Source organism: Culex quinquefasciatus, chromosome 2 (genome assembly GCF_015732765.1).
Source record: "Culex quinquefasciatus strain JHB chromosome 2, VPISU_Cqui_1.0_pri_paternal, whole genome shotgun sequence".
NCBI lineage: Eukaryota > Metazoa > Arthropoda > Insecta > Diptera > Culicidae > Culex > Culex quinquefasciatus.
Genome location: NC_051862.1, coordinates 19,488,403 through 19,505,020, shown reverse-complemented (window position 1 = coordinate 19,505,020; position 16,618 = coordinate 19,488,403). Strand labels below are relative to the sequence as shown.

The 16,618-nt window shown below is 30.0% G+C and overlaps 1 protein-coding gene across 1 annotated transcript in view; it reads right to left on the bottom strand.

The window, feature by feature from the left end:
• LOC6051224 (tetraspanin-2A) overlaps nucleotides 1-15,606 on the bottom strand; it is a 108,195-nt gene extending 92,589 nt beyond the window's left edge. The window contains exons 1-2 of the mRNA XM_038254638.1: nucleotides 15,384-15,606; nucleotides 15,156-15,314 (exon numbers count right to left, since the gene is read on the bottom strand). Coding sequence (XP_038110566.1) covers nucleotides 15,156-15,254 — 99 coding nt within the window. The 5' untranslated portion in view covers nucleotides 15,255-15,314; nucleotides 15,384-15,606. The remainder of the gene's footprint in view (nucleotides 1-15,155; nucleotides 15,315-15,383) is intronic.
• Nucleotides 15,607-16,618: the final 1,012 nt, after the last annotated feature.

Genomic DNA, 16,618 nt, shown 5'->3' with positions numbered 1-16,618 from the left:
CCACAAATACACCTGGAGTGAACGTGAGAAAACGAGGAAAAACTCGTTGAGAGTGGAGTTTGCACTGACTTTGAACAAAATAGTTGATTCAAACATTAAATTTTAAAAGATTCTTCAAATCCTCCCAACAAATCCAATTTATCAAAAAAAATCCTCTCCACAAAAACAAATTAAGGCAATGTCCTCCAAACTTAATCCCACTTTGTTCTCTTACTCTTCCCAATTCAAGGCAACAGATTAGTGGTCGGCCATAAATCATCGATTCTCGCCAGTTTTTTTTTTCACCCTCCCCTGAAACCACACCGGAAGGAGACATTTCCACCAGCTCTTTTTTTTTTTTTGCTCTGACACTTTGGCAGTCTTTCGTTAATTAATTTATTCATTTGCTGCCAACACCAAAAGCCAAAAAGTTTGCACACTAATTCCGTCGTAAGGGTAAGGGATGAGAGAGCGTCCCCGTCCAACCAACCAAAGGACCAACCCGACACTTGAATGAGAAAGATTAATGGAAATAAATTGTCGTCGGTTTGTCTGAGTAGGAAGGAGGAGATAATTTTTTTCGTGTATAATTCGCTGGTGAGATATCAAGCCTTGGAGTAAGCCGTTGTGAATTTGTCTAGTTTTGACAAAATCGCCATATTAAATAAAAAAAGAAACATGCTTAAAAATTTCAAGATATGCGTAAAAAATTATGCTTAAAACACAAATCAATAATTAACTTTCGACAAAAACTAGGATGGCTTAAACTAAAAAAAAAAGTTAACGAGTCTTTTGAAATCAATAAAGTAGAAAGAGAATAAGTTAATACGTATCAAAAAAGATTAATAAAAACTACTCATGAGCAGTTCTCCCAGATTTCGGTCATTAGATTTTCTTTGTATTTTTTAATCCGACTGAAACTTTTTTGGTGCCTTCGGTATGCCCAAAGAAGCCATTTTGCATCATTAGTTTGTCCATATAATTTTCCATACAAATTTGGCAGCTGTCCATACAAAAATGATGTATGACAATTCAAAAATCTGTATATTTTGAAGGAATTTTTTGATCGATTTGGTGTCTTCGGCAAAGTTGTAGGTATGAATACGGACTACTCTGGAAAAAAATAAAACACGGTAAAAATTTTTGTTAATTTTTTTATTTAACTTTTTATCACTAAAACTTGATTTACAAAAAAAATATTTTTATTTTTTTTAATATTTTAGAAGACATAAAATGCCAACTTTTCAGAAATTTCCAGGTTGTGCAAAAAAACATTGACCGAGTTATAAATTTTTCAATCAATACTGATTTTTACAAAAAATCGAAATATTGGTCCCAAAAATTTTTCAACTTCATTTTTCGATGTAACATCCAATTTGCAATCAAAAAGTACTTCAGTGAAATTTTGATATAGTTCACTGTTTTCAAGTTAAATCTATTTTTAGGTGACTTTTTTGAAAATAGTCGAAGTTTTTCATTTTTTTTAATTAATGCACATGTTTGCCCACTTTTGAAAAAAATATTTTTGAAAAGCTGAGAAAATTCTCTATATTTTGCTTCTTCGGACTTTGTTGATACGACCTTTAGTTGCTGAGATATTGCAATGCAAAGGTTTAAAAACAGGAAAATTGATGTTTTCTAAGTCTCACCCAAACAGCCCACCATTTTTCAATGTCGATATCTCAGCAACTAATCGTCCGATTTTCAATGTCAAAATATGAAACATTTGTGAAATTTTTCGATCTTTTCGAAAACAATATTTTCAAAATTTTCAAATTAAGACTAACATTTTAAAAGGGCGTAATATTGAATGTTTGGCCCTTTTGAAAAGTTAGTCTTGATTTGAAAATTTTGAAAATATTGTTTTCGAAAAGATCGGAAAATTTCACAAATGTTTCGTATATTGACATTGAAAATCGGACCATTAGTTGCTGAGATATCGACATTAAAAAATGGTGGGTTGTTTGGGTGAGACTTAGAAAACGTAAATTTTCCTGTTTTTTAACCTTTGCATGGCAATATCTCAGCAACTAAGGGTCGTATCAACAATGTTCAATAATGAAAAATATAGAGAATTTTCTCAGCTTTTCAAAAATATTTTTTTCAAAAGTAGGCAAACATGTGCATTAATTTAAAAAAATGAAAAACTGCGACTATTTTTAAAAAAGTTACATAAAAATGGCTATAACTTGAAAACGATGCACTTTATCAAAATTTCACTAAAGTACTTTTTGATTGCAAATTCAATTTTACATCGAAAAATAAAGTTGAAAAATTTTGCGACCAAAATTTCTATTTTTTGAAAAAATCAGTATTGATTAAAAAAATCATAACTCAGTCAATGATTTTTTGCACAACCTGGAAATTTCTGAAAAAATGGCATTTTATGTCCTCTAAAACATATCAAAAAATAAAAAAAATAAAAATAGTGTTTTTTTTTGCAAATCAAGTTTTGGTGATAAAAAGTTAAATAAAAAAAATCACCAAATTTTTTTTACCGTGTATCATTTTTTTCCAGTGTAGTCCGTATCCATGCCTACAACTTTGCCGAAGACACCAAATCGATCAAAAAATTCCTTCAAAAGATACAGATTTTTGAATTTTCATACATCATTTTTGTATGGACAGCTGCCAAATTTGTATGGAAAATTATATGGACAAACTAATGATGCAAAATGGCTTCTTTGGGCATACCGAAGGCACCAAAAATGTTTCAGTCGGATTAAAAAATACAAAAAAAAAATCGAATGACCGAAATCCTAGAGAACTGCTCTACTAAGAAGCCAAATAAAAAAAAAAAATGAAACTGTTTACAAGTATGCAACGATTTGAAAACGAATTTTATTATTTGTCAATCCATACATTTAAAAATATCTTTAAATACTATTTTTTTAAATAGTTCCACAAGATTTTACAAATTATTTTAATCATTTATGTCCGCAATTATAAGCTCATATTCAGAATTTAAAATCAAAATCCGGGTGAAAATCGCATTTGGTCATGCGCATTTTTGGTGTTTAAAGAATTGTTTAATTTTTATTATTTTTTTTCATTTTGTTTATTAATATTGATCAGTTCTTTTAAAACAATTTCTCGCGAAAAAATAAGTAAAATCATCCATACGTAGCTTTATAAAAAACTAATGAATGCAAAACAATTTGTTTCAATTGAGAGTTGTTAAAACAATGGCAAGTAATAACAATTTTTAGTTTTCATCTACTAATGTTTAAATTTTGCGAAATACGCAAATTTGTCAACATTTTTCAATTGACAATATCTCGAAAACTGTAAATTCAATTTTAAATGTAAAACTTGAAACCTTTGAAAAATTTTTTGCTCATTTTAACATTAAAAACAGTCGAAGTTCACATAATCCATAATGTTTTACAAAATTAAACCAGAAAATTTAAAATTTCGACTTTTCTTGATTTTTTGCGAGTTATTTGTAAATAACTTCATTGTTTTATTCTGTTTAGTTCCATTAATAGAAATAATAAAATTTATTTCATATTTATCAAAAGTTTTAAATAGAGAGAAAAGTAATAAAGTAAGTAATCATTTTGATCCAGTAATTTGAGTAAAAATTAATAGACTGGCAAGTAATAAATGCTTCTGGAAACCCTTGAAAAATTCTATAAAAACAAAAATAAAAATTAAGGATCTCTTTTTAAAAGGCTAAAAATAACTCTTAAAGACATTTTCGAATGTTGAACTGTATCCATTTACTGTATATTTGTAAATGGAAAAGTCATAAAATTGCACATTTTTTTTAGATATTACCAATCGGACCATTAGTTCCCGAGATATCGGTGATCAAAAAAGAGGGATAATAACCCTTGTGCAATCTTTTAGGTAAATATATGTAAGTGTGTCAATTTGTGATCAAATCCATTGAGGTTGAAAGGCCGCTATAGATCGCTAAAATTGGAGAAAAAAATCTCTTCATACAAAAACGCTTTCTTCAAATCGCTATTAACTCAACTCGGTGTCAACTCGGATCGTTTTGTGGTCTTCGAAAAAAAATGTTGGTCGTAAAATTTACTCTATGAATTTCACACTTAACAATGTTCCGACTTATTTTAGGCCACCTTTAGGTGGAATTTAAAATTTTGCTTTTCCCCATATTTTTTTACGATTCGTCGATCAATAGCGATCCTTAAACCTGAACCTTTTTTGCTCAAAATTGGCATAGACACCCTGGTGGCCAAATATAGGAGTACTTAAAATTCAAATGAAATGTATTTTTCATCGAAAAAAAAAACACTAAAAAGTTAAAAAAAGACTTTAAAATTTTCCGTAACTCAACTGTATAATAATTTGGAACATGTCATTTTAAGGGAAATTTAATGTACTTTTCGATCCTACATTGACCCAGAAGAGTCATTTTTCATTTAAGCAAAATTTTTCATTTGAAAATTTTGTGTTTTATGTAACTTTGCAGGGGTTTTTTTTAAGTATATAATTGTTCTTCAAAGTTGTAAAGCAGAAAAAAAGTTAATTTATTTTTGATATAATCCAAATGACACAAATTAAGTAATTGTACTACCAAACTAAAATCTCAAACAAGCAACCTCTACCTCTACTTGCGACACAGGAAACCTCAACTTTTCCAGCCAGACAAAATTTATAATTTGGCATCGTCTTTTCGTATCTTTCTGTAACTACGAAATATTAACACACTCACACAAGTTTTTAAAGTGAAACACTTTCTAGTGGCTATTTTTCTTTCCCATAAACTCGTCGGCATCGTGGAAAGAAAGAAAGACCTTCTTCTAATGACTGCAAGGAAAGGGTAAGGGGGCATTGCGAACTATTCTCACCAACTATTGCGCCCTCATAACTAGAGGTGGTGGTGCTGTCATTCTTCCGCCTTTTTCGCACCATCTTTCAACTGATTTTATTATCTCAAACTGCTTCACTCTTTTTATTTTTTGCGCCCTCAACACTTTTTACGAGTTTTTTTTTTGCCAAGCTAGGTGGGTTGGGGAAAAGTTTTGTTGAAAGAAAAAAGAAACTTGGATGTTGGGTAGAAGGCGTGAAAAGTTTTGAGATTTTTATTACAACTATAGTTTTTTAAAGGTAACACTTGGGTTGTTTTCAACTTTTTTTGTCGACTTCTCATTCTCTGGAATATTTCACAGTTCTGTCACTACTTTTGTTAATTTAAGTCAGGTAACTTTTAAATGGAAACCAATAAATAAAATTAAAACTTTAATCTCAAAATTTTGTGAAAAATAAACAAAAAACAATTTTATTGCCAGAAATCCACACAATTGCGCACAGAAGTCCTTTCAAGTGGAAACTATTTCGTCAAACGACGACCAGACCAGTCAACCGTAAGCAACTTTTCCCAGTAGCACAAAAACAAAGCAGTTTTCCTGTGCCCAACAGGAGGAGGACTTTGACGAGGGAAAAAAGAAGCAATTCGTCGTCGTCACTTTCAATCCAACCAGAGAGAGCAATAGTGCCTCAACAACATCATTATCGCGCTTGGCAAACGGCGGCGGTTTGGTTGTTGAGGGCTAGAACCAGAGAGAAACTGCTGTTGTGAGAGCGAGTAAAGTGTAACGAGATTGTTGAAATATTTTGTTTTTTTTTTTTTTTTTAATTCTGAGTAGGTGAAAGTTGTCAGTGACAAACATAAACAATAAATGTGTGAGAAATTTGCTGCCTTAAAATGTAGTTCTTTAAATAAATAATTATGACTCATTAAATTTCACATGTTTCCATAAATTTCTGAATAATTTATGTATTAAAGGTATCGCTATCGATTGAATAATTCATAACTTGATCAAAGATTTGTTGCACATTCTGGAAAATTCTGAAAAGTTGACATTTGATGGTCCTAAAAACATATAAAAAATAATGTTTTTTTGCCTATCAAGTTTGAGTTACATAAAGAAAAATTAAAAATCACTTAATTATTTCATACCACGTACCATTTTTTTTTTCATTGTAGTCCAAATCCATACCTACAACTTTTCCCAAGACACCAAAGCAATCAAAAGTTCCTCCAAAAGTTACAGATTTTGACTTTTCATGTATCATATGGACAAACTAATGATGCTAAATGGCTTTTATGGGCAAACCGAAGGCACCAAAAAGCTTCAGTTGGATTAAAAAAAAAACAGAAAAAAAAACGAATGACCGAAATCTCAGAGAATTACTCAACATTAACTAAAGAAAAAGTATTTAGCTTTAGACCATTTTTCAGTACTCGCAAGATTTGTCAATCAATCGTCAAAGAGAAAGTATTTGATGTGGTCACTCAGCAACATTCCACTTTCCACGCTATCGGAAACACCAAAAACTTTTCAATATAACTGTCGGAAACAAGCCTACCGAACTGTTTTATTTACAACAGAGCTGGGGTACGATGAAGACGTGTATCCTCATTTGGGTGCTTCTAGTTTCAAAGCTGTTACCATCTTTCACAAAAAATTGCAGTGATTATACGAATTATCTCAACGATAAAAAGAATGTGGTGAAATACGATGAACTCTTAAGGGGGCTAGGCCCCAGCAAGGTGCACAACTTTAAAGAAAGAATGACCTTTTCCTCTAAAGCTTTGTGCGGTACATCTCTGTTTGAATCCATTGGCTATTTGAGGATTAACTGGTTCAAAAATAAGGGATATATTCAACAAATTGATGACGCACCCTATTGCTACGTGTACTCATTCCAAAACGGTAGTAAAGGTGATTTGCAGATAGATGATCCATTTGGCAACGAAGTCATAGTTGGATTTTACGTTGATAAGGCTGCTCAACAACGTCTGTTTTATATCGGGGTTCCCTTTGCTGCGTTTACTGAATACCTACCGGTTGAAACGATTCCAGTGCTAGATGTGACAAAGCCCAGGTGTGACCCAGCCACGTTGGATTCAAAATTGTTAGCAAACTCAAAAGGTGCAAATTTAAAGGCAAAAGAAGCATTAAGAATTTTGTTGTTGTGTGGAATGCATTTGCTAATATGGTATTTTTATTTTTAATTTAAGATATTTTAAATCAGCAAATACAAGTATGGTATCAGATATCAACAAATACAAGTCAGTTTTTAAGAATATGGATTGCGATCAGCACATTGGTATTTTTTAAACTTTACCTCAAAATAAAAATAACTCAACATTATTTAGATTTAAACCTATGCGAGTTTTTATTTTAAGCACTGTCAAAATTAATATATTTCATCTAAGCGGCTTACTTTGAAAATTGTGCTGAACGATATGCTTACCTTTAAAAATTTTGCTGAGCGATATGATTTCAAATTAAATTTTTAAATTTTTTAAATTGTAATGAAGTTAACTTGGTCAAAATCATGAACAAGCTTGTGTATCTCTTTCAATCTAAGAAAATAAATAAAATACTTTTCAAACCATTGCAAGTTTTTTCCTTAAAAAAAACCATTCATATAATCATAAAATCATAAAATCATAAAATCATAAAATCATAAAATCATAAAATCATAAAATCATAAAAGCATAAAATCATAAAATCATAAAATCATAAAATCATAAAATCATAAAATCATAAAATCATAAAATCATAAAATCATAAAATCATAAAATCATAAAATCATAAAATCATAAAATCATAAAATCATAAAATCATAAAATCATAAAATCATAAAATCATAAAATCATAAAATCATAAAATCATAAAATCATAAAATCATAAAATCATAAAATCATAAAATCATAAAATCATAAAATCATAAAATCATAAAATCATAAAATCATAAAATCATAAAATCATAAAATCATAAAATCATAAAATCATAAAATCATAAAATCATAAAATCATAAAATCATAAAATCATAAAATCATAAAATCATAAAATCATGAAATCATAAAATCATAAAATCATAAAATCATAAAATCATTAAATCATTAAATCATAAAATCATAAAATCATAAAATCATAAAATCATAAAATCATAAAATCATAAGATCATAAAATCATATAATCATAAAATCATAAAATCATAAAATCATAAAATCATAAAATCATAAAATCATAAAATCATAAAATCATAAAATCATAAAATCATAAAATCATAAAATCATAAGATCATTAAATCATAAAATCATAAAATCATAAAATCATAAAATCATAAAATCATAAAATCTAAAATCAAAAAATCATAAAATCATAAAATCATAAAATCATTAAATCAAAAAATCATAAAATCATAAATCATAAAATCATAAAATCATAAAATCATAAAATCATAAAATCATAAAATCATAAAATCATAAAATCATAAAATCATAAAATCATAAAATCATAAAATCATAAAATCATAAAATCATAAAATCATAAAATCATAAAATCATAAAATCATAAAATCATAAAATCATAAAATCATAAAATCATAAAATCATAAAATCATAAAATCATAAAATCATAAAATCATAAAATCATAAAATCATAAAATCATAAAATCATAAAATCATAAAATCATAAAATCATAAAATCATAAAATCATAAAATCATAAAATCATAAAATCATAAAATCATAAAATCATAAAATCATAAAATCATAAAATCATAAAATCATAAAATCATAAAATCATAAAATCATAAAATCATTAAAGGTTTTGGTTTTGGTTTTGTTTTTGTTATTGTTTTTGTTTTTGTCGAATCGTCTTAGCAGTCACTTTACGCGGTTGATCTGCCCATTTAAAAAATGGTTGCTTGGCTTAGACTGAACGAAGACTTATTTTTTTAATTATAACCTTAAAAAAACCTTAACATTATGCGTTAGTTTTCAAATGATACCATAAGTTTTTTTTGTATGGATATAAAATCTTGGTCAAAGTCATGAACAAGCTTGAAAATCTCTTTAATTCTAAAAAAAAAGGTTTTTCTCCTTAGCTTGCATGGAAATTTAGTGTGCTGTTGTTGGGAAAAAAATTCATGACAATTATTTTGAAATTTGATTCAATATTGTAACTTTTCTACAATTTTCGTCGATTCGAGACCTTCCCCTTTCGAAGGCACCGGTGCAAACTGTCAGCTCTTCTGTGCTCAGTCTTCTGTTCTCCGACCAAAAACCATCATAAACAAAACGTAGAAGAAGAGTTGATTTTCCAAAACTGCACGCTGAATTGCACCCAAGAAGGTGGAAAACCCACCGACCACAAACAACAACACCAGCACCGCTCGGCTTCAAAAAGGGTTTTATCTGTCCCGTTCAAAAGCTCGAAGCTGCCTCCGGTTTGGCTCAATGACTCTTCTTCTTCAGCTGGGGAAAACTTGGAAAATTGCACACTTTTTCCACTGCGGTGAACGTCAACGAGGACAACTCGCCGCTCGTCAAAGCGGTGATCCTTTTGTGAGGGGAAAATCTTGTCCCGCTTTTTTTTTTTTGCTGCTTCTTGTTTTGGTTGAAAAAATGCAGCAGGATAAAAATGCATTGCGCTTGTTTGTGTGCGGTTGAAAAAATGGTTCGTCCCAAACAGAGTTTGGAAAATGCACTTTCTCTCTTCCCCACACTTTTGAGATGATCAAAGGCAGTTGGGATGGACTAGATAAAAGTTGGGAATTTTAAGCTCAGTTGAAAAGTTTTGCTGATGGAAAGTTTCATTATTTTGCTCGGTTGACCTTGTTGTCATTTGAACGATCATTATTGCTTTATTTTGGGATACATTTATTTTTCTAAGAAACAAGAAACTAACACTAAACAATTGCCCCGACCCCCGACTTGTCACAAATCCAAGGTCCATTTTTAAATATTAAGGCAGTTCTACCTTTTCCATTTCTGAACATTAGAAAAAAGAAGTGCACAACAATTTGCAATGTAAAATGATGATGATTTCAATCTTTGGTTTCAAAAAGACTTGTTTGTGAAACTGGACGCCGATTTTTAGCATCCTCAAAATAAAAAAAAAAGTTAAACATCTGCCATTTTTTGTTACTTCACTGTTCAAATCTGTAAAAAAATGATTTTATGGGAAATTTTACGTTCTTTTCGAATCTGCTATAACGCAGAAGAATGTTTTTTTTTTATAAGGAATGACACGAATCATTAAAAAAAACCTTTTATTGCAACTTTTCAACTGTACTCTTTACAGTGTATCAATGTTTTACTTTTTTTGTGATGATCCCATCCACGTTAGTAAAAAAAATAATTAAAAAATCTAATAAAAAAAAAAACATAACAACAGTCATGGCTTTGTTTAGCAGCGCATAACCAAAGCTTACGTAACTAAAACACAGAGCTTATGGGATTTTGGCTTTATGGGAAAGACATTGGCCATAATTCAATGAAAAATTATTCAAGCTTCATAATATTATGTTGTTTTGAAATCGAGATGAAGTCAGCTATCCATTGCAAATAAAATACTTATTTTTCATGTTTTTTTTTTAAATGAATCGTCACATGATATTCAACATTTTAGTTTTTGAAATATAAGTAAAACTGATCGGGAATTTTTAAAACATTTCAATAAAAAAATAACAGAAAACTACGTACCGTAAACGGGGTGACTTTGATAGCCGGGGTGACTTTGATAGGTATGCGATTTTTCCGCAAAATGAAGAGTACAATTAAAATACGTAAGGAATGGTTTAGAAACATACTGACCGTGGTAGAGAAGTGCTCAAAGTACCTCAAGAAGAACTTTTCATAAAATTTTGACAAGTTTAAAAAGTTAGTTAACTATAGTTAAGAAAATGTTGATGAAAATCATTATTTTAAACTTCTCAAAGTGTCATGATTTTCTCAATGAACATTATTTTTAATCGGAAAACGGAATGCATTTTCGGATTCTTTGGACAATTTTCCACCAGGAGAAGGTTTAAAAAGTTTGCAAATAATAAATAATATGTGTTTTTGAAACACAATTTAAAGACATCTTCAAATTTATAAGCAAATTTCAGTTGAACAAATTCCATGTAAAATGTGAAAATTTGTGATTCGTGCTTCGCATTCGGTATAAAATGCAATATAAATCGATAATTTTATAAAAAAACTAGTTTTAACAAATTTCAGGCAAAATTCCGAATTTTTAACAATTTTATCTAAAATTTATATGTATTTTGCTAAAAGTTTATACACTTAGTTAACAAAATATAAACATTGATTTTTTTTCTTAAAAACTATATTAGCTACTTTAGTGATGGTACATCTAGCGTACAAATTATGTTTGAACATCTTAAATATGATTTTAACAAGAAAAACTATGACTATCAAAGTCACCCCGGAATTATAACTAAGATTTTTTAACGAAACTATTTTTCTAAACATTATTGAAAAAACTTTTTTTCCGAAATAATGCATGGACTTTGTGTGGCCTACCCCAGTACATGTTTTAAAAATCATAATCTTGAGAAAAACCTTACCTGTTGGAAAATATTCTAAAAACAAATTGAAATCCTATCAAAGTCACCCCGGTTTACGGTATTATAGAAAAAAAATCCTATCTCAATTTCAGTATTTTACACTATGGGTGTCAAATGATTAGCAGATTCCAAACCTTTGGATAGAATATTAACTTTGAAAAAATACTTATTTTTTTTAGTTTTGCACATTAGCGTGGTTCACGTTTCTATGAAAAAGACAAAAGTTGTTATTTTGTCTTGCATCAACCGGAATTTCGTTCTTTTAAGTCCCCAGAAGCACTCCTGAAAATTTGAGCCCATTTGGTAAGGTCTAGGAGCTCCAGTTTTAATTTGAAATTTATATGGGATTTTGATTTATTTTCCATGGGAAACTATCTTTTTTTACATTGCATTAGGATTTTTTTTTTATAAATCGATGAAATGACTTGATTCTTATAGTAGGAGATAGGTTTTGAACTGGGGAACAACTTTGTAGAACATACCAACATGCTAGGAAGTGACCCTTTAAAGATACAGATACTTTTAGATGGTGGCTTTTGAAGGGGCTTTACTGTGTGGGGTGAAACGTATCTGTATCTGTATCTTTAAAGGGTCACTTCCTAGCATGTTGGTATGTTCTACAAAGTTGTTCCCCAGTTCAAAACCTATCTCCTACTATAAAAATCAAGTCATTTCATCGATTTATAAAAAAAATTCCTAATACAATGTAAAAAAAGATAGTTTCCCATGGAAAATAAATCAAAATCCCATATAAATTTCAAATTAAAACTGGAGCTCCTAGACCTTACCAAATGGGCTCAAATTTTCAGGAGTGCTTCTGGGGACATAAAAGAACGAAATTCCGGTTGATGCAAGACAAAATAACAACTTTTGTCTTTTTCATAGAAACGTGAACCACGCTATTGCACATATGAACATACATTTTTAAAGAAATAAAAAAAAATTTCGAAGGTACTCTAAATTTTCAGAAATCTACAGATTTTCGATAAAACTATATTTTTTTTACAGTACGGGCATCAAATAAACGAAATTTTCATATATTTCGATTATAAAAATACTTTTATTTGAATAGTAAATGATTAAAAAACTAAGTAGGGGAACTATACCCTTTCTCAGCCTATTTCTATTATCGGCCTATCAGCACTTTGATCATGAATTACAGCTTTCATAAAGTGTTTTTGACGGTTCCAAAGCAATAAATAGCTCAAACAAAAGTGAGCAAGCAACTCTCCATTGTTGATACATCTGAAAATGTTGATTTTATAGCGGAAAACGGCAAAAGTGATGAGAATTGGTCGAACGGCTTAGAGTGATTAAAATGGGCATATTTCCCCTACTTTCGAAAAAAAAATACTGAAAAAATATTATTTCTACAAATTGGATTTATCAAATAATTGGGGATTTTTCAAACATTTAGAAAACAATATTATACAATCTTTCAATGCTGTAAAACTCAATAGTTTTAGATGCGTAGTTCTGTAAAAATTTTAAATATAAAAGAGATTATAAGTTCAAAAAAAAAATAAACTGTACGTTTGAAATTGTCTAAAAAACACGAAGTTTAGTGAATGCTTTGAGTATTTTCAAAAAATTGTCTGATAACTCTCAAATTGTTTTTAAATTTTTCAAATCGTTCGATATCTCATTTTCCGTATTTCAAATTTTGAGTACTCTTCGAAAATAAGTAGCTCTGTGAAAATTTTTAGTATGTAAAAATCATTACTACTGTAATGCATGAAATATTTCTGAAAATTTGATGCTGAATATTTAAAAAACTACATGTTTTTGAAATGACTCACGTTTCAAAATTTATAAAATTCCCAACCAAAACTAAATGTTCAGTCCTGTTTTCAAAAATTAAATACCGTCATCAAGGGTAACATTGGGTCTAGGGATGAGATTGGGTCATACAAAAATGCTGAAATTTGTATGACCCAATCTCACCCCACAGACCAAATGTCACCCCTGATAACGGCATTTGAGTATTATAAAAACGTATTATTTTTATCGAAGTGTATAAATAAATCCTGATCGTTTCAAAAAGTTCTTTAAAAAACTATAATGTTTATTTTTTTAAAGACTTTATTTTGGAAAATTTAAAGCAGTTTCAGGAATTTAAATTACTTTGTGAAATGTAAGAAAAACTCTCATTTATTTGATATCCACCTATAAAATCTATTTTTTCCGTTCTTTTTCAAAAACACGAAGTTTTGTGAAAAATGTGGGTGCTTAAAAAAGTTTTATCGAAATTAAAGCAAAATTTCAGATCATTAACATAAAAAAAAACATTTATCTAGATTGTTTCGAAAATACATAGTTTACTGATTTTTTTTAAATAATTAGAAAAATCAACACCCCAATCAAAGTTGGCTCTAAATTTCAATTTAAGTTCAAGTGCAATTAGTTGGAATAAATTTAATTTAAAATGCATTGCCCTGCGTTATATTTTGATGTACAGTACCGCAAAAAGTTATACATTACATTTTTGTGAAAACTATTGATTGCTTATCAACAGAACTAGTGAAAATGCATTTTGAAACACCTTTTGCATTCAAATGTTGAGACTAAAGTTTTTTATTTCAATTTGAAAAATTAACAAAAACTGAAAAATATTTGCATCGGCCTAATGCAATAATTCATATTTTAAGTATGATTTCAAGTACCATTGAATTTCAAAAATATTGGAAAACTACGTTTATTGTGAATTTATTTTATTTTTTTTTTCAATTGAAGACGATATCCGATAAAAAAAACAATTAATTTTCATGGAAAAAGAACATTTTTTCAATAAAAAATAAACTGACCACCGAGAAGCTAATAATAACACGTTGTTCTCCTGCTCCGAGCGAAATCCAGGGGGAGACAGGCCAATAAACTACATTCCGAATATCAAGCCTTATTTTCAAGCTTCTTTGCTTAAAGTGTCACAATAAGTGTTAAACATGAAAACAGTCATGATACTGTCAACACAATTACAATTCCATTCCTTTCCATTTTATAATTCCAAAATTTACAATTTGTTAACACATTGCAAAGCTTTTTTTAACTTTACTAATCTTGTTCTGCAACAATCATTTATGCAGCTTACTATTTTTATGGGATAATTAATTGGAAAAATTTTAAAAGGCATGGGGATAACACTTTAAATAAAATTTGCAATAGCCATATAGAAAAGATTTTTTTTTAATTATTAAACATGAATAAAACAAAATATATCATGGTCTATTAAATCCAAAGAGATCAAAAATGCAAATACCTGTGAATAATTGATTCTGTTTTCTAAACATTTTTTTATTTTTATTCTAAAATGATTGTTGGTGAAATTAGGATTGCCTGAAAAGTGAAAGAAACACTTAATGTTTCTAGATACATAAGAGTAAATCATATTTAATTAGTTTATTTTCTATCAAATACTCAATACAGAAATCAACATTTTTCGCTGAAGAAAATTCAACTAACCATGAATCAGACATCAATTCAAGCATGCTTCAGCATATGCATCAATTATTTATTTTGTTTGCCCACACTACTCTCAGTCTCACACTGACTGCAAGGTGGTCTTTGCTTAAGGTTACCCCACATTGGGTAATCTATCGGTGCTCTTATCAGCGGCAGTTTGCTCGTCTGCCAAACCAGATAAGATCCTTTCCAACATGTCACACACACCAATACTGGGAAGTCGTGCTCCCTCGTGAGTGACTCACTTAACACTTCACTAACGATTCATTTCCTAAGGGGCGAATTTCCTCTGAATCGATCCGGAGGTGATGACGCATGATCTAATTGTGGCTAATCATAAAAGAAAAACCACTTCCTTTCCCAAAACTTACCCAAGCCACAATGTTAAAGCTGAACAGCGTGTACTTGATTGCCGCAATCTGGTTGGCCAGCTTGGCCACACTTTCACCTTTGCCTTCCCCGCGAGCCATTGTCACACCTTGCAACACACTTTAGTTTTCCTCGAATTCTTCGAAATCGTTACCAATTTCCTGGAAATGCACGAAAAACACAATCAAAATCACTGAATTTCAAGATTTCACAACCCCGTAATCACTCACTTGGGAAAACTTGCCGCGATCCGAGAACTTGCTCAAACGACCCTTTCAAACTTCGCGACCGATAATGGACTGAACTCAGCCAGGAGGGGCAGGTGAAATCGTGGTCCGCGCTAAACGGTTCTCAACGAAAGATAAGGAGTTGTAGTTTTGAGGGTAGGGTGGGGTGACCTATTACTGTCATTTTTAAACAAAATGGTTTTTATTGTATGCTTCTAGTAGACTCAATTTGAAAATGGTGTATAAAATTAAGCTGTTTTTGAAAAAAGAAAAATTTAACTAAAGTGCCAAAAATCAAAAGCCAAGCTAACCTAGCTATTACAACCACATCTACGGTGTGCGACACTTTGCTGATAAGCAGCTAACTAAACAGGGGTGTTGCAAGCAAGTGTGCCTTGTGCGAATAGCATTCCTCAACAGGTGAGTGTGAGCGGCAGGGAGGGTCCACAGTGAGTACCGACTGATAAGAAATTCGGGCGAATTAGATAAGCCAGGCGTTAGCGGTGAGTTCTGAAACAGAGTCAAGTTGCATGGAATTTTGAATGCAAAGAGAAAAGGCGGTTTGAATTTTAACCCTCTGCACATTATTTTCACTTCCAGACAGTTTTTGATTTAAGCTTTTAATTTGAAAGTTGAAAACATCGTCTCACAGTTTACCTTTTCAAAACGTCCTATTAACAGCATAAAAATCCCGTGATACATAGAATCTTTTGATAAGTACTTTAGAAATCTAAGGAAATATTATATCTGAGTCAAAATAAAATTTGTAGAATAATTTTGTTAGGCATTATGTAGAACTTTTTGCAAATTGATCACCTATAAAAAAACATCTTGAGCGAATGAAAAGAATTAAGGCCATGTTTTGAATATAATTGTTTTTGATTGGTTAAAGTTTGATCAAACACAGAGCAGCTGAGCTAATCGATTTAAAAAATTGGACTTCAATTTTATTAAAAAAAAAATACTGTCGCTATCCAGACTGCTTTCACGAATCACTTCAATTGGTGATATTTAAAAACGATTGAGAATTTTTAGACTTGAAATCTAAAAAAATAGAATCACGATGAGATCACCGAGAAATTAAATTATAAAGTCTATCCCACAAAGCAAAATTATCATTTATATTAGTTTATTTTTTCAAATGAGTTGTTCTCCAAGATTTCGAAAACATAAATTTCTCTGTATTTTTATTTGGATGAAACATTATCCATACAATCCTAATGTCAAAAATTGCAATT